The 17,250-nt window shown below is 52.8% G+C and overlaps 2 protein-coding genes across 4 annotated transcripts in view; both read left to right on the top strand.

Moving 5' to 3' along the window:
* The window catches only part of DLGAP3 (DLG associated protein 3), a 64,239-nt gene extending 63,170 nt beyond the window's left edge, over positions 1 to 1,069 (top strand). For both annotated transcript variants that reach the window (XM_055137621.1, XM_055137623.1), the window contains exon 12: positions 153 to 1,069. In XM_055137621.1, coding sequence (XP_054993596.1) covers positions 153 to 371 — 219 coding nt within the window. In that variant the 3' untranslated portion in view covers positions 372 to 1,069. The remainder of the gene's footprint in view (positions 1 to 152) is intronic.
* Positions 1,070 to 5,378: 4,309 nt separating this feature from the next.
* On the top strand, positions 5,379 to 11,172 carry SMIM12 (small integral membrane protein 12). 2 transcript variants are annotated; one of them, XM_055140627.1, is made up of 2 exons: positions 5,379 to 5,495; positions 10,266 to 11,172. In XM_055140627.1, the coding sequence occupies exon 2, from the start codon at positions 10,271 to 10,273 to the stop codon at positions 10,547 to 10,549; it is 279 nt and encodes a 92-aa protein (XP_054996602.1). In that variant the 5' UTR covers positions 5,379 to 5,495; positions 10,266 to 10,270; the 3' UTR covers positions 10,550 to 11,172. The 2 variants fall into 2 exon arrangements, with proteins under 2 accessions (XP_054996602.1, XP_054996603.1); XM_055140628.1 differs by lacking the exon at positions 5,379 to 5,495 and adding an exon at positions 5,512 to 5,723.
* The last annotated feature ends 6,078 nt before the right edge of the window (positions 11,173 to 17,250 follow it).

Below are 17,250 nucleotides of genomic sequence, written 5' to 3' on the forward strand. Positions count from 1 at the left end.
TGGGTTGAAGCCTTGGCCCGAGCCAGGTGCAGAGCGGCGTCTCCAGCGGGCGCTGGGGCCGACGAGGGTGAGCCGGGAGGGTCGGGCCCTGTCGGTGCCGGGGGTCCGGGCCGGGCGCCTCCCCGCACTCAGCGCCCGCCCTGTGCCCGCAGGAGGAGAAGAAGGTGCCTCCGCCGATACCAAAGAAGCCCTCGCGGGGCCGGGGCGTGCCGGTGAAGGAGCGCTCCCTGGACTCGGTGGACCGGCAGCGGCAGGAAGCGCGCAAGCGGCTCCTGGCGGCCAAGCGCGCCGCCTCCTTCCGCCACAGCTCGGCCACGGAGAGCGCCGACAGCATCGAGATCTACATCCCCGAGGCCCAGACCAGGCTGTGAGCGGGCGGCCCGCCCGGCCCGGGGCCCGGCCCGCGGTTTTCTACCCGTACTGTACACCCAGCGTCGAGGTCACTGTGAACGCGGGCCGCCCCGTGCGCCCGCCCGCCCGCCCGCCGGCACCGCGCGCCCGGCTCCTCCTGCCCGCACACCCGCGCGGGGTTTTTACCGCCCTGACATCCGCGCCAAGGCGCCCGGGCCGGGCTGGGGGCCGTGCCTCTGCGCCCCGCGCCCCCACCCGGACCCCCTCCCGCCTGGTCCGACGCTTCGTCCCCACCTCCTCCCCCCTGGGCACCATCTCTGCCATTACTCTCCCCTCCACCACCACCGACACCACCACCACCACCACCACCACCACCACGGGCCAGGCCGGGCCGGGTCCCCCATCTGGGCTCTGCGTACCCCCCACCCCGCGGGGCTGGGCTTCGTGGGGATCAAGCTTCGTGGCTTTTTATGAAGAATCCCGAACCCCGCCTCGGAGTCCGCCCCCTCCCCCCTCCCAGGGGCTCCATCCTCAGCCCTCAGCCCACCGGGCCCAGGGACCACAGTGGCTGGACCAACCCAGGACCAGGGCACCTGGGCCTCTCCCTTCTCCCAGCTGCTGGGGAGGGGAGATGGGGGCTTCCCCTCACCACACCTGTGGCTGTTCCCACACCCCCTTGAGTATCCCAGGAAAAATAAAACGGCAGAACTGCACTCGGCCTGCTGCTCTCTCCGGAAGCTTGTGTGTGTGGGAGAGGGCGGGCAGGAGGAGCGTTTGGTGACCGCAGAGGAACCTGGGCCCGTCCAGGTGGGGATGTGGGTCACCGGAGGAGGGTTTCCACGTTTACTCTCCTGCCCAATCTGGTCCTCTACCTCCCAGTGCTCAGAACCCTGCCATCTCCACCCCCAGGCCAGTTGCCAGCTACCAGTTACCAGGGCCTCGCCCTCCTTCTGAGGATGGTCTTCCCACTGGGCTTGTCTGTCCCTAGCCGCAGCAAATTGCAGAGACCACTCGTTGGAGTCCTCCTGGTAGTGAAGGGTAACACGGGATTCTGGCCAGGTCAGGCGGGGGCCAAGCACTTTGCCTCAATGTGGCTCTTCCTGTGCGGTACCAGAATGCTGAGAGTTAGGAGGATTAAAGTGAGCCTGTGGAGTCACTGGGCCAGGTGGCAGGCCCAGATCTGTGACTGTCTGATCCAGAAAAGGGCTTGGGAGCCACCCTCAGGCAGTGCGGTGCCTTTGTGCTCCTGGAACTGTTGTGGGGCTGAGCTGAGGTATCATTCCAGGCCAGGAAAAAGCAGTTCCAAGAAGCTGCAGCTTTGCTGGGTCGCACCAGACTAACCGACTCTTCTCATTCATCATTCAGGAAACATTTATCAGGAACTGCTGCTGGTATGCCCAGCGTTGGGGAGATAGCTCTGGACACGTGTCATTTCTGCCCTTGTGGAACTTATGGTCTTCTGGGAAAAACTGATAAGTAAGCAAGCATTTACAAGGGAGGCATAAATGTCAGAGAGATGACTAGGGATTAGCCAATGAAGAAAGCCTTGAGCTGGGAAGAATGTTCCCAGGAAAGGAAATGGCTGAGCAAAGGTATGGAAGAGAAAGGCTTTGGCAGAAGGAGCGTGGATTTTGCTGGGCTGTGGGGTCGATTGGTGGAGAGTGGGCCTGGTTCCTGAGACTATATGTAGAGTTTTGAATAGCATAGTGTCATGAACAGAGATTTTGCAGGCTAGCAAGAAGACTAATTGAAAAATAAGAAATCATATACTTATGGGCACATATAGGAGACTGATGGGAAGGCAAGTCACACATACATACACACACACACACACACAATCCCCATGCAATACATTTTCCAAAGTGAATCATCTTGGAGCAGATCCCAAATTAATCATGCACTCTGTCCAAGATGCAGTGGGCAGACTGCTCTTGAATGAGTTTTAAACCGGCATTTCAGGGTTTGGAGACCTGGTCTAAAGGTTAAAGCTGCAGCTGCCAGTCTAGTGACCCCAGTTCAAATCCCGTCACCATGTATGGTTCCTCCAGCACTGCTAGATGTTCCCCCCTGAGTACATCTGGGGAAAATGTCCCACCCCACGCATTCCAAGTGATTACAGGAAATGCTCCCTTGTCTATTTTCTGTATATTTGTCAAGTGAGGCTTAGAGGGATCACTTTTCCCTCTGACATTTCATTGTCATCTCTAAAATTGTGACCTGGGTGAGGTATAGACTAGAAGGTGCTCAGGGCAGTTCTATGAAGTCAGTGCTGTCACCCCATTTTAGAGACAAGAAGGTGGAGTCTTTGGAGGGGTTAAAGGACTTGCCTAAGATAAAAAGCCTGGAAATAGCCTGTTAGTGACTTTTTATGGCCTAGGTCTTTCCCACAAACTGGTCAAGGCATTCTGGGATCATGAGGTGTGGGAGTGGGTGTTGAAACTGTCTGAATGCATCAGTAAGTGTCTCCATTCTGCTGCAGAGGTGATGTCTAAAATGTTCCCACAGGGCTGATGTAGAGGCCTCCCCTCTGGCACTGCGATCTGTGTAGCAATGCTGGCTGCAGGACTGGGCTCTGCCCCTTGGCATCTCCTCAGCTGGCATATGAGCAGAAATTTTGACTGCAAAGGGGATGCCTGCTCTCCCAGAGGGGCACAGGAGACCAGGAAAGCTGTCTCTGGCAGCCAGGAGTCTAAGCAAGATTTCTCTAAGTGCAGCCTTTTAAACTGGGTCTTGCAGAATGAATTTGAGTTTTACAGCAAAGGTAGAGAGGGAGAGCATTTGTTTCAGGCAAATGGGCTAACTTGGGTAAAGACATGTGCAGATGTGTATAGTGAAGAGTGTTGGGAAGAACTGACAGCTTAGCACAGGGTGTGGAGCACATAGAGGTGTATCCAGAAAGAATCTTAGGGGTGGGGTGGGGGTGGAGCAGGAGATTTCTGGACCTTGTTTTGTTTTGAAGGATCCTTTGGGAAACAGAATGGAAATGAACTAGAGGAACAACGGTAGGAGGTAGGGAGACTATTGAGGGAAATGGTACAGGTAAGAGGATGATTACTTTGAGAGACTTTAGTCGGTGCTAGGAGTTGGAGCTGGGGAGTCACTCAAAGACGGAAAGACCTTAAAGATGGCACTTAGGTTTTTGGCTTAATGAATAAACAGTATCATACATGGACATCCGAAATTTCAGAAGAAATAGATTAGACTAATACTAAATATTTCAGTCAAAATACTGAGTCAAGTACCTATTAAGATGACTTGGTACCCCGTTCAGCCCTGGAAAGTGGGTACTAGAATTAATTTCCACCCTCCCTCCCTTCCTTTCCTCCCTCCCTCCCTTCCTTTCCTCCCTCCCTTCTTTCTTTCCTCCCTCTCCTTCCTTCCTCCCTCACCTTCCTTCCTTCCTTCCTTCCTTCCTTCCTTCCTTCCTTCCTTCCTTCCTTCCTTCCTTCCTTCCTTCCTTCCTTCCTTCCTTCCTTCCTTCCTTCCTTTTCTGTCCCTAGGTCTCATGTATGCAACGCATATGCTTTAGTCCTGAGCTATATCCCTGGCCCTCTTTCTGAGCGTAGTAGGCAGTAGATGCAAGATTTGAACTCAGGTCTGATACCTCAGTGTGAGCCCCATCCAGGTAAGTGGGCAAAACTGCCAACTTACACTTAGCTTGAGGGCAGGTTCTTGTAGGGAGTCCTCCCTGATTCTCTCTAGGGCTCCTCCTGTGTCCTACTATGCATTCTTCCCCTAATATTTCTTAGGCTTTGTTGGCATTTTGTAGAAGGGTAAGCTTCTCCATATGTCAGAGAGCTCCTGAGGGTAGCATGGGCCTTATCATGCACACCCTCAGTGCCTAGAACATGTTCATTGCTCCTGCTAGTTTTTCTATGCAATTCTATCCCCTTCTCTTGACACATTCAACTAGTAAACAAACTCTGCAGGATGTGAGTGGCCCACGGGCACCCACAGGGGTGTGTGTGCTCGTATGTGTGTGTATGTGTGTGCGTGTGTGCTTGTGTGTGCATACACATGTCTGTGCGTGAGTGCTCGTGTGTGCATACACATGTCTGTGCGTGTGTGTGTATGTGCGTGTGTGTCTCTTCCTTTCTCTCCATTTCTACCGTGAGATCTTAGCACTGCATATAGATCTTAGAGGAAGTATTTAACCTGATAATGCAGTCCAGAAAGCTTTCTGGCTCCTTAAACTTGACAAAGAAGCCAGAGCAATATTGGTTACTTCCCTCCCCCAAGAGGGGGGAATGATGCTCTGTGTAGATGAAAAAAAGAATAAAGAAAAGCCCAGGACTGTGAAACATCTTGTTCTGCATAAGGGAATACGAGGGGCTTTGTATGTGTTACTAAATATAAATGTATCAGGCTGAGACTGGTGAATAAGGTGGGAAAGTCAGGGCTAGATGCAGGCACACAGCTTAAGCTTTGGTATTTTAAACTATTAAATTTACAATAGATGTCTGAACAGGGTGCAGAAAAGGAACAGAGAGGTAGGAGTGAATATTTGTTCTTGAAGGGTCAAGTAGGACTTAGTTTTGACGGTATTTCAATGGCTAATTAATAGTGTACCTTTTATTTCCCCATGTGCTGGGCACAGAAATTTACATATACAATATCACCTAACCCTTATGATAGTCTATGAAACAAATGTCATTACATTTACATCAAAGATGTAAGAACGTTCAGACGATGTCCTCAAGGTCACGCAGCTATAAAGCTAGCCCAGAGTTCTCATGCTATCCAAAGAGTTCTTAGGCATCAGATTACCTAAAGCTAAGAAAAGATTCTTGAGGTCAGGGATCATGGCTTTGTTTTTTGCCGTCTAAGACACCGAATCAGATCGATTGAATAAATGGAACAGAATGACCTTTAAGTTTCCCCCAGCAGAAGTCGCCGGTGACGCCGCTGGGATTCTCCTGGCCATGAGGGGGCGCTGTGGCCCGCCCCACGCAGCGGGCTCCGGTGACGGACGCCTCGCTCCTTCCGTTCCCTGGAAGGGAGCGCAGCCAATCCCGGCGCTCCGCGGGCCGGGGGCGGGGCTCCGGGGCGCGGCCCCGCGGGCCGCTGGGAGCGGCGGCGTCCGTGTGCTCGACGCCGGCGCGTGAGGGCGGGGGCCGGCCGGAGCCGCGTGGGCGGCGGCGCAGGTGAGCGCGCGGAGCCCGCGGCCAGTTTCCTCCCCCGAGGGGCTGCCGGGCCGGCCGGCTGGCTGTCGCGGCGACGGCTGCAGGCCGTGCCCTCCGAGGGGAGGAGTGGTCACGAGTGTCCTGTCCTTGAGCAGCCCTGCCGGTTCCCTGTCTCCCCGGGGCTCGGCGTGCCCGGCCTCCCCGCCGACCCCCCTCTGCAGCCGGGGCTTCTCGGCCGCGGGCGCTCGGGTGAGGACGGACGCCGAGGTGGCCTCGAACTTGGTCGCGGAGGGTCCCGGGCCCCGGGCCTCCGGCGCGGGCAGAGGGGGGAGAGACACACACGTCCCGGGCTCGGACTTGGCACTTGCGTTCCTGGACCGGGTTCCGGTGATGGGTCAGGGTGAATTCTTCCACTCTCTCTCCGCTCTCCTTCGTCCTTGTGAGCGATTTTCAGAATCTCGGACCGGGTCCCCGGATGTCTGGTCCTCCGTGGCCCCGGCCGCAAGAACAGCTCTCCCGGCCAGGGCCGCCCAGTGCACCCTAACGGACGCGCGGGTCTCCCTCCGGGCCGCGCGTGAAACGCGTTTTCCATGTGCGGGGCACTTTGTCCTTGTGGATTCTGCGGTGCCGGCTCTGAGTTTCGAGCATCGTGCAATCGGCAAAGGCACCAGTCTTTCCTGCATCCTTTTGAGGGCGGGTGGGTGGGCGACTGCTGTGGTTTTAAAACTCTCAGTGAGTTGCTTGGGCGGTCATTCATTCAGCAGACTACTGGAGCAGCTTGTGCCAGGCAGGGGAGGGTGGGAGGGCTGGGATGAATAGGGACCACCGTGGGACCACACACACCCGGTCCTGGTGTATTTGACAAAGGCTGATGAATGGAGTAGAGGGGCACCGTCCGTGTCTAATAGAGAAAAAGGTGGAGTCCAAGTGTTAAGTCCATGTATTGACTTATTTGGGAATACTCAGGAGTGTGAGCTGGATGTCAGAGAGGGAATTTGTACAGGTTGGGAGAGATCATACCATACTCATTGTAGACTTATAATATATTTAGGGGCCACTTCCGCTGGTGCTCAGGGCTTACCCCTGGTGGATCTTTAGGGACCATGTCGGGTGACAGGGTCTTGGAGTGGTGTTGTACAAGGCAAGTGCCCTACCCACTATCTCTTCTTCAGCCCCATCATTTTTGCTGTTTAAAGACCAAATGGAGAGTTGCAGTGTAGGGAAAGTATTTACTTTATCCAGTATTACTTGAAGGAAAGAAAATGGAGAATAGGCTCGAGATGTTTCACATATCCCTCTTCCAACAACTTCAAAATCTTGTAATTTCACAAATCTTTGAGTTTAACCTTAGAATCTTAGAGGTGGCAAAAAAGGGGAAGCTCTCTCTGGGTAGTGAAATGCCAAATCTTGAAAGGAGAAGTACTGCAGGCATTTCTCCCCAAGTTGAAGATTTGGAAAGAAACTTCACCTATCCTATCTGCAATGTGTTTTTCCTCTAGAAAGAGCCCAGATTTTGAAGCTAGAGAGATCCGGGTTCAAAATTAGGGACAACAGCACTTCTAGGCAGTTAACATAGTGTCCTGAACCTTAGGTGAAAATCTGGGCTAATAGTTCCTGTCAGTGGAAGTATTTACTTATTTGTTTTGGAGTTTGGAGCCACACTGGCTGGTGGTCCTGGCTCTACTCTCAGGGCTCATACCTGGCGGTGTATGATGGGGTTGGGGGGACCCTATGTGGTACAAGGGATTGAACCCTGGTGGGCCTCAAGTCAATCACCCTACTTCTGTACTATCTTTGGCTCAGGGAGGTGTTTTCAAAATAACATGGTAACTAATGTATGGTTTGTTCAGCACAATTCTTAGTGTAGACAAAGAACCTAGATGGATGCTGCTTTCCTAGAAGGAAGTCCACTGTGGTCTCGGTCCTTTTTGCTTTTTCTAAAGAGAACCTGAACCAAAGGAAAGTGTTGGCTTATCCTTGGGGAGGTTTTCACACACACACACACACACACACACACACACACACACAGTTAAAAATTGACATTTTATTTATTTCGTAGGAGCCACCCGATGAAATGGTGCTCAGGGGCACTGGGGCCATGCCCAGCAAGTCTCCAAGACCCATGTGTGAAGGGGGTCAAATCTGGGCCTTGGTGTGCTAGGCAGGTGCTCTATTGTATGAACTATCCCCCTCGGTCCCTACTTAATTTGATTAATTTCTGTACAGGGTTCAAACTTAGGACCTCACATGTGCAAGGCGAGTGCTCTACCATGAGCTAAGTCTTGACTTCCTTTTTGTTATTATTATTTCATTTTTTGGGTCACACCCAACAATGCTCAGGGGTTACTCCTGGCTCTGCCCTCAGGAATCACTCCTGGCGTTGCTCAGTGGACCAAATGGGGTGCTGGGGATCGAAACTGTGCTGGCCTTGTGCAAGGCAAGTGCCCTCCCCGCTGTGCTATCTTTCCAGCCCACCTTCTATTATATTTTTAAGAATATTTACTTATTATTCCCCATTCCCTTTGATCTTTGTTGTCGTGCCTAGGGGTGCTGCATACTTGGCCGCAGTACTCGATGGCCCTTGACACCTCACTCAGGGTGCTCACTCTCAGTGAGTTAGACTGCGCTGCTGCTGAGGAGCCCCCGTGGCACTGTCACGGGGCTCAGGCTTGGCATGTCTGACGGTGCCGGAATGGAACTTGGCTGCTTCTCACCTGCAAGACAGGCAGTCTGCCACTGACCCCGCCCCCGGCTCCCTCCCTCCCAACAAGGACTTTCAGATGAGTGACTTGGGACTTTTTTCCCTTGGGTAATATCGTGCTCCTCCAAGGGTGGGCTTGAGGCTTGAAGCCCACTGTCAGGGTCAGTGGTAACTATCGTCATTGTTATGATGATAGTAATCTGAGAATTGGCTATAATAATCTTCATCATTTGAGACGAATATGGCCTCCCGTGTGACTTAATGTTTGTGGTTTTACATTATTCCAGTGCTCTTTTGCCTTATTTCTTTTTTCAAAAGTTTTATTTTCATAAGGTTGTTCACACTAATTGATTACATTCAGTATTCCAACACCAATCCCACCACCATTACACCTTCCCACCACCATTATTCCGAACTTTCCCACCACCATTTAAACCTGCCTGCCAGGGACAGATGCTAGATAGTTTATTTTCTATTGTTTATTATGAATGTCAGAGAGATTGTGGCCGCATGCTTCTGGAATCCTGAAAATTATAAATGGTTGAGGTCCAGAGATATCTCTGTAGGGAGCTGATCCATTCTGAAATTCATTTGGGAGTCTCTGGATCAAGGCCGTTGATGTGCTGAGATGGTACCTGGAAGCAGTTTGTGGGTGTGACAGCCAGGACCCCAGGTGGGTGGGGAGACGGAAGGGATGGCCCATCTCTGCTGCTGTCGTGTGGCCTGGAGTCTTAGTCCCTGAACCCATGTACCTGGGTTTTTCTTTTGGAAGCTTGTGGCCACCGGGGTTTCATCTGGAGTGGTCGGAGACTTTTTGCTTTCTTTCTTTCTTTTTTTTTTTTTTTGCTTTATTTCAAGTGAACTTGGGACCATTCCATTTTTTTTCCAGCCATGGCTTGAGAATTTTTCAAGTCCTTTTTTGTTTTGGTTTTGATTTTTGGGTAACACCTAGTGGTGCTCAGGTCTTACTCTGCACTCAGGGGCCACTTCTGGCGGGGCATGGGTGATCATATGGCATGCTGGGGATTGAACTCTGATTGACCCCAAGCAAGACAAATGCCCTACCCACTGTGCTATTGCTCCAGCGCCAGAAGTTTCGAGTACTAATGGGTTCAGTGTATGGAAAAATGAGTTTGTGGTATTTTCAGGAGTTTATGCAAATATGTTAGGGGTGTATTTTGAAAGTGATTGAATCAGCAGATCGGTAAAGTAAGTTCAGACTAGGAGAAATCCGTGATCTTTTTTACCTAAAATCCAGAACCTTAGACTTTTTTTTTTTGGTGGGCGGGGTGGGGGGAGTGGGATGGGGGAAGAGACACACCGGGCAGTGTTCAGGGCTTATTCCTAGCTTTGTGCTCAGTGATCTCTCTTTGTGGGCTTGGGGAGAAGATATGTGGGGATTAAACAGGTCAAGGGCTGGAGAGAGAGCACAATGGGTAAGGCCTTGTATGTGGCCGGCCTTGGTGTGATTACCAGCATCCTGTATGGTGCCCCAGCACCACTCAGGAGTGATTCCTGAATGTAGAACCAGGCAAAATACCTGACTAATACTCCTGCTGGGTATGGCCCAAGAAAACAAACAAAAAAGGGGTCAGCCTTTGCAAGGCAAAGCACCTTAACCTCTGCACTGCCTCTCCAGCCTGCCCCTTAAACTTTATGTGAGGCAAAGGAGGTTCTTCATGTAGATGCACAGTGAGGCTGGACTCCTGGTGGCATCCCACAGAGCCACGGGTGACTGTGCTCTTGAATTGAGGGCACATTGTATGGAGGTTGGTGGACCTGGGGTTGGCAGCAGCTCGATACTTCATTAGGTGATGCCCAGTGGTCTTCTCAGGGGGGTTGTGCCTTACCCAGCTGCAGTTCTCGTGATAACGTGGAGATGCTTCCCCGATTCCCTCGTAGTTCGATACCCCTCATTTCCTAGATTGTTTCAGGGACCCACCTGTCTCACAACGCTAGCCCATCTCTTGCGTTGCTGTGCACGGGCTGGGTGCTCTGTAGGGCGTGCCAGGTTGCCTTGAAAGTTGAGAGGCCTGGGGAGGGGAAAGGGTGCTGGTGTCTCCCTAATGCTGCCTCGTGCTCCTCTGCAGATGTCATGTGGCCCGTGTTCTGGACCGTGGTGCGTACCTATGCCCCCTACGCCACATTTCCCGTGGCCTTTGTGGTCGGGGCCGTGGGCTACCACCTGGAATGGTTCATCAGGGGAAAGGCTCCCCAGCCCGTGGAGGAGGAGAAGAGCATCTCCGAGCGGCGGGAGGAGCGCAAGCTGGACGAACTGCTCGGCAAGGACCACACCCAGGTGGTGAGCCTTAAGGACAAGTTGGAATTTGCGCCTAAAGCTGTCCTGAACAGAAACCGCCCGGAGAAGAATTGATGGAGGACATGGCCCTCCGTGTCATTCCAGGGCCCGTGACTAGTCCTGCTGCCACATCCGCCGAGCCTCAGGACCCACGTCTGATTTGCTTTACTGCTGCTTCTGGCCCCTCCCGCACCAACCAGCCATACCCATCCTGCCCGCTGCCCGCACCAGCAGCTGAGAGGCCAGCGGAGAGGAATGCCCCTGGGCACTCCTGGGTAAAGGCTGCAGCTGCTGACCGGCGACCCTTGGGCCTCTGCGTAGGGCTCACAGCTGGGCGGACTGTTAGGAAATGAACTTTGCCTCCCGTCTCCCTGGAGAGACAGTTGGGACTCAAGCTATGTTGGGGCCGGGGGTGTTGCCTTCAGGAGGGATTTGTGTGTGTCTAGATCCAGGTCACACTAGGAAGAATTCAAAACTACCTGGTTCTCCTTGTTCGTTTGTCTTGTTCTTTGTGCTCATCTTCCTGACTCTCCTGTCGGCTCCAGAATGGGATTCTCCAAGAAAGGAAAGCAGTTCTTTGTTCTTGGGAGCCCAGCTCTTCATCTGAGAGCAGGTGAATTTGCTGGGAAACAGTCACCATCTTTTAGCCCCCATCACTGTGTAGTGCACAGCTCAATTAAAGTGGCATTTGAGAAGCATTCTGGTAGAATCCTGTCTTCGAGAGGGCATTTGGGGGTCTTCGTAGGACATAATCAAGTAACGGCATTTCAGGGTCAGAGAACATAGGTCCTTTGCCCAGGGATCCGGAAAACCCTGGAAACTTCAGTATCGTGAATACTGAATATTCAGCACGTGGATATTTGAAGTGCAGGTTCTCAAGAGCCTTTTGCCATGACAGCAGGAGGCCTTATTACAGTACTTAAATGTTTTCTGCAGTGTGGGGAGTACTGCCAGAGGCATGTCGGATTCATTACACATTTGATTTTGAAATAACATTTTTGTTTTGTTTTGGGACACACCTGCCAGTGTCAGGGCTTACTCTTGGCTCTGCTTCAGGAATCACTCCTGGCAGTGTTTGGGCACCGTATGGGATGCCAGGGATCAAACCCAGGGTAGCCGTGTGCATGACAATTGCCCTGCCTGCTGTACTATCACTTTGGCCCCCTGTTTGAATTAATTTTTGTTTGTCGAGTTTTACTGTGGCCAAATTTTTACATTTTACAACCCTCACAATTCAGATTTATGATTCCACATGGGGTTGCCACCCAGAGTTTAGAAGCTCGGGCTAATAGGACCTTTCAAAGTCTAAATTAAAGGAAGTTAGGGAACTTACCTATTGCGATCAGATTTTATGTTTTCATGTACACACACAGTTCCCTAGAAAAGTAATATGTGTACATTAAAGGAAATTAGGTGGGAATTTTTAAAAAAGTTTTCCTATACTGGGGGCTGGAGCAATAGCACAGCGGGTAGGGTGTTTGCCTTGCACGCAGCCGACCCGGGTTCGATTTCTAGCGTCCCATATGGTCCCCTGAGCACCGCCGGGAGTAATTCCTGAGTGCATGAGCCAGGAGTAACCCCTGTGCATCGCCGGGTGTGACCCAAGAAGAAAAAAAAAAAAGTTTTCCTATATTCTTGGGAATCTAGTTCAACTATTGAGTTGCATTTTATTTTCTATTCTTCGCTTAGTTCTTTTAAAAAAGTTGTCATTATACCATGTGTTATTTCTTTTTTTTTTCCACGTGGTTGTTCATATTATAATTATTTTCTATCTTATCGCATGATCCTCAGAGTTAGAATTGCTCCTACTAGCTCATAATAATCAAGTGGGAATAGAGCATCATTTGTTTTTAACAAGGTCCTCGTTACTGAGCATGTGGTTTGTTTCTGGCCGTCCAGTAAAGTACACATGGCAGTGAATGGCCTGCAATAGGCTTTTCCTGCAGTTTGGACTGGTCAGAATGGTAAATGGCATTCTGGATAAAATGGGTTGGGTGGTGTCTTTCATGAAAAAAAAAATTATGGGCCACAGCCTGCAATGCTCCAGGGCTATTCCTAGCTCCTTGCTAAGGGGTCATCCTGTGGTGCTCAGAGGACCATATGCATTGCTGGCGATCAAACCCAGGCCCTCAGCCTGTTCAGTCGTCTCTTCAGCTGACCTTCGGTGTCTTGATAGTACCACACGTCTTTCCTGAGTATCTGTAGTTTATTATTTATTTATGTTTTGGGGCCACACCCAGCAGTGATCAGGACTAACTCCTGGCCCTTTGCTCAGGTAGCACTCCTGCTCTTGGGGACCATATGGGGTTCCAAGGATTGAACTCAGGTATGTCGTGTGCAAGGCAAACACCCTACCTACGGTACTATATAGCTCTGGCTCCTCTGTAGGAGTTTAAAGTAAATTCGACCACTTGAGAAATTGAAGGGGCTGGAGCAATAGTACAGCAGGTAGGGTGCTTGCCTTGCACATGGCCGACCAGGGTTCAATCCCTGGCATTCCATATGGTCCCCCCAATCACCACGAGGAATAACCCCTGAGCATCACTCAGTGTGACACCCCCCACCCCCCAAAAAAGGAACTTGCAGGGAGAACCAGAAGAGGCCTAAGAACCAATTACTTCATGAGGGTGATTAGGTAAGCAACAGGAAGTAATGAGTCTTTGCTGAAGATGAAACTGAACTACCTTTAGAAGGGGGAGAGACCCCCAAACAAAATCCAGCAAGCCCTGCTAGGAGTGATCCTTGAGTGCAGAGCCAAGTAAGCCCTGACACTGCTGTGTGTGGCCCCTACCCCCTTTCCCCCAATAAAAAGGGGGTGGTAGTGGAGGGTCAGTGCATCTTCTGCTGGTGTGAACAGGTGGAGGAAGGTTAAGGGAAGTGCAAAGCTCCGGAGTGGGAGGTGATGGGAGGGTGTGGAGGTTGGTGGCCCTAGGAGGGAACAGTGCAAGTCAGGGCTTCTCAGTGGCCCTGGGGCCCAGTAGGGATGTTGGAACGAGCTGCTGTTGCTTCTGAGGGCATCGCCTCTGATGTGGAGTGTCAGTGCTCCCCAAGAAGGGGAGATTGGCGGGTTTGGAAGGCTATGCCCAGTTCAGCTTGGTTCCAGGCTTGTGCTGATGTCCTCAAGGACAGGCCAGTGCTGCCCCCCGGTGGTAGTCCCGAGCAGGACCGAACCTGGCGGCCGGCCCTCACCTGGCTTAGGTAGGAGGAGCCACATACCAGAGGCGGACTAGGTCAGGTGGGTCACGGAAATGCAGGGTTCAGCCTGAACTGGACACAGGCTGCCTGAAGGGGGCAGTGACTGTTTAGCTTCTTTTGATTTGCACTGCCTGCCCACAGATTGCAGGGATTTTTAAATGTCTCATAAAAGTTGTTAGATATTAAGATTTGTGCCTGTGTGGGGCTTCTGGGGGAGGGGGATAGCCACTTCCCGCTGTGCTCAGGGTCTACTCCTAGCTCTGTGCTCAAGGGTTGCTCCTGGAGGTGCTCAGGTGCTGGTGATCATGCTGGGGTTGGCTCTAATGTTGTGTTCTATGTGTATGTGTGCTATAATGTTGATAGTCTAGTAAAAAAAAAAAAGACATAGTACCATGGGTCAGGCATTTGCCTTGCTTATGCCCAAATGGAGTTTGATTCCTGGCATCTCGTATGATCCCCTGAGCCTGCCAGGAGTGATCCCTAAATGTAGAACCAGGAGTAAGCTCTGAGCACAGCCGGATGTGGCCCCCAAATAAAAAAATTCTAAGCAGCTCACGTACCCCTGGGTTTGCGTTGACCCAGTGGCTGCCAGTTTGTGACCTCTCAGTTGGCCCTTTTCCTAACTCTGAGATTTATGTTTTTAAAAGGATCTAGCAATCTGCCACAACTAGATCCCTGGAAATAGTTTTGCTTTTTTTTCTGTGCAAATGCAATTTAAGATAGCGGCTTAAGCAAACATTAGCAGAAAGAAACAGCATGGTAGAGATTTCCCACAGACTGGGACATTCCAGGATTTTCAGTTGCTTTCGACTGCCCCTGCCAAAGCAGTTGCACTTCTGCCCTGTGTCTGGGCAGTGCCTGGCTGAGGAAGCCCTATCTTTGGAAACCCAAGTTGCTCCCTCCTTCTAGTCTCACTTTGTGCCTTCTTTGATGTAATTTTGGTTCTGGGACTTGCCCTCGCTCAATTTCTGCCTCCAGCAAGTCTATTAATACCCTGGGCCTGCATGCATTCCCACGGGCTGGCGGGGACCAGGCCGCAGGTGGCTCCACGGGACTTTGTTGCCTTTGCTGGGTGGACATCAAGCGCCAGGGCCTCTGTGCGTGCAGGCGAAGGCTGACCTGGATGCTGGCAGGAACCAGGGCATGGGCTGGTTTTCTCCCCTGCAGGCCGTGCAGGGACTGGCCCAAGATCCCTGGTGGCTGAAGATGCATTAGGGAGTGTGCGTGCTCGGGCCTCTGGGCTTGCCCCCCCCCCCCCACCTAGCCCGACGTGGGTCTCCCGAGGCGGAAATGGTGGGTTTGGATCCAGGTTATCTTGTCTGAACATGATAGGGGTCATTTTTCTGCCCTCCGTGTCTGGTGTTTTTCCACTCTCTAGAGTCTTTCCTGTGCCTGTTGCTGTGTAAGCAAAGGTAGCTGGGCAGCTGCCAGGGCAGGCCTCAGGGAGCCCTTTGACATGCCAGTGCCGGGGGGGGGGGGGGGGGCTGGTGGCGTGTATGTATGGGGTAGCTGCAAGGGGCCGGTGGCTGAGCAGGGCCACTGTGGCATTCACAGGAGTCTGTGGGACCAGGCTTTGAGCATGGAAATGCTCTTATCTTGCCCTCTTCTCCTGCCCGCTGCCGAGGCTCTGTGGGTGCCGTGGGGTGTTGTGCCCGGGCAGGGTAGCAGAGTAAAGAGGAGGCTGACTCGGGTCTCACTTGAATTTCCAATTCTGCCTCAATAACTGGCCAAGTGGCCCTGGCCAAGTCACGTAGGTTTTGGGGACGCCTCTTTAGGATGGGGCTCTGCACGCCTGTGCTTGGGGGTTATGAGGCCAAGGTGAGGTGAAATTCCTGGCATCCTCCGTGACGCTCAGTAAGTGCCGGCTGCTTTTATTGTAGGACGTCTCCCCGTTCCTGCTGGTTGCAGGAATCCTGTGATCCTGGAAAGCCGAAAGAGCAGCCTCTGCTGTGGGGGACTGAGATCTGGGACCCGCGGTGTCACAGACCTGGAGGTTGAGGGCTTCTTAGGAGCACCTTGCTGAAAGGGTGGCTCTCGGGGCTGAAGAGATAGTACCGCAGGTCATCCTTGCCTTGCAGGCAACTGACCCAGCTTTATTCCAGGCCTCACATACGGTCCCTTGAGTACCTCCAGGAGTAATCCCTGAGCTCAGAGCCAGGAGTGAGCCCTGAGCACTGCCAGATGTGGGTTGGAACTTAAAAGAAAGGGGAGGCAACTTGCGAATACTCATTCTAGCACAGCTTCTGGTCCAGGGGAGTAGCAGGGGGTTGGGGGCGGGGGGGACAGTCCAGGACCTTCCTCCCTTGTGCAGTGTCGAGAATCGATCTTGGGACCTCATCCATGCCAAGCATGTGTCCCAGCTCTTGGATATGCCTCCCTGGCCGCTGACCTATATTTTTAAACCTGGCTCCCTCCCTGCACCCCGGCCCCTCAGCCTTTGACTGCTTGCTCTCCACTGATACTGGTGGTGCTGAGGCCATTTTGGATAAAGGCCGTTTGTGATGGCGAACCCCAGTTTGTGGGTCCTGGTCATAATACCCCAGCTCTTTGCTGGTTTGGGGGCACCCCCAGTACTCCTCCCACATCAGCACACCTTGGCTTCCTCTTCCCTGGCAGCACTCCCTATTCTAAGGGGAAGATTCCTCCAGCTTCATTTTCTCTTGCTGGCAGGGTACTTTTGGGGGGGGGGTGAGTTGGGGGATGGGGAGCGGCAGGGAGGAGGTTTGGGGACCACACCCAGCAGTGCTCAGGAGATTAGGGGTTGTTCCCAGGGGTGTTGAGGTGCCACGTGGCCCTGGGGACCAAACTGAGGCCTCCCCCAGGCCAAGCCTGTGTTCAGCCCATTGTGCCATTTCTCCAGCCCCATGTTGGTCAGTTTCTGCCTCTGTTGCTCCCCCACCTGCCCGGCTGCGTCCTGAATGTCCTTCTCTCTCATTGGGAATTTCCTCTGGACTCCAGGCCTTTCTCTGCAGCAGCTTCCTTGACTGACTGAGGTCTAGATTCCTTGTAATGTGGCGACCGGGCATTGGCCTGGCGGGGAAGCGGAACTATAATCGACTGCACCGGAGCCCAGCATCCTACGGTCACTTTTGACATCCCCACCTGGGCCCATCACTACTTTTCCTCTGGGGTTTCTCCTCTGCTGCAGGCCCACTTTGGCTCTTGCCTAAACTCGGTCTCTGCTTGCAGAGTCACCCCAAGTCTGCCAGCATGCTCGCTCCAAAGTGGCCCCTCGATGAAACCTCTGCCAGAGGCCTCCGTGGCTCCCCAGCGAAGACCCTCGCATGCCCTGAGAGGCCTCCCGGCATCCTGCACCCCCCTTCCCCATCGCTCCCCAACATGGCCCACTTCTGTGCGTTACACTGCTCGTCCCAAGCCTGACGGCCCACGCGCCCTGTGCTTCTTGCCTCCCTGGTGCTCCCGTGTCACTCTGTGTCTGCTCCCCTAGCAGAACCCAGAGCCCCTCCTCTCTCCTGGACTCTCCATTTTAGGGCGCTGCCCAGCCGCCCCATCGGACTCTGAGCCTGAGGGCAGGGATCTACCTCACCTCTGTCCTGCAGAGGACCTGGCGTGGCTCCAGG

This window comes from Sorex araneus, chromosome 5 (genome assembly GCF_027595985.1).
Source record: "Sorex araneus isolate mSorAra2 chromosome 5, mSorAra2.pri, whole genome shotgun sequence".
Classification (NCBI taxonomy): domain Eukaryota; kingdom Metazoa; phylum Chordata; class Mammalia; order Eulipotyphla; family Soricidae; genus Sorex; species Sorex araneus.

Excerpts from the sequence above, each read along its gene's own strand:
- SMIM12 (XM_055140627.1), top strand. The coding sequence starts at position 10,271 with ATGTGGCCCGTGTTCTGGACCGTGGTGCGTACCTATGCCCCCTACGCC.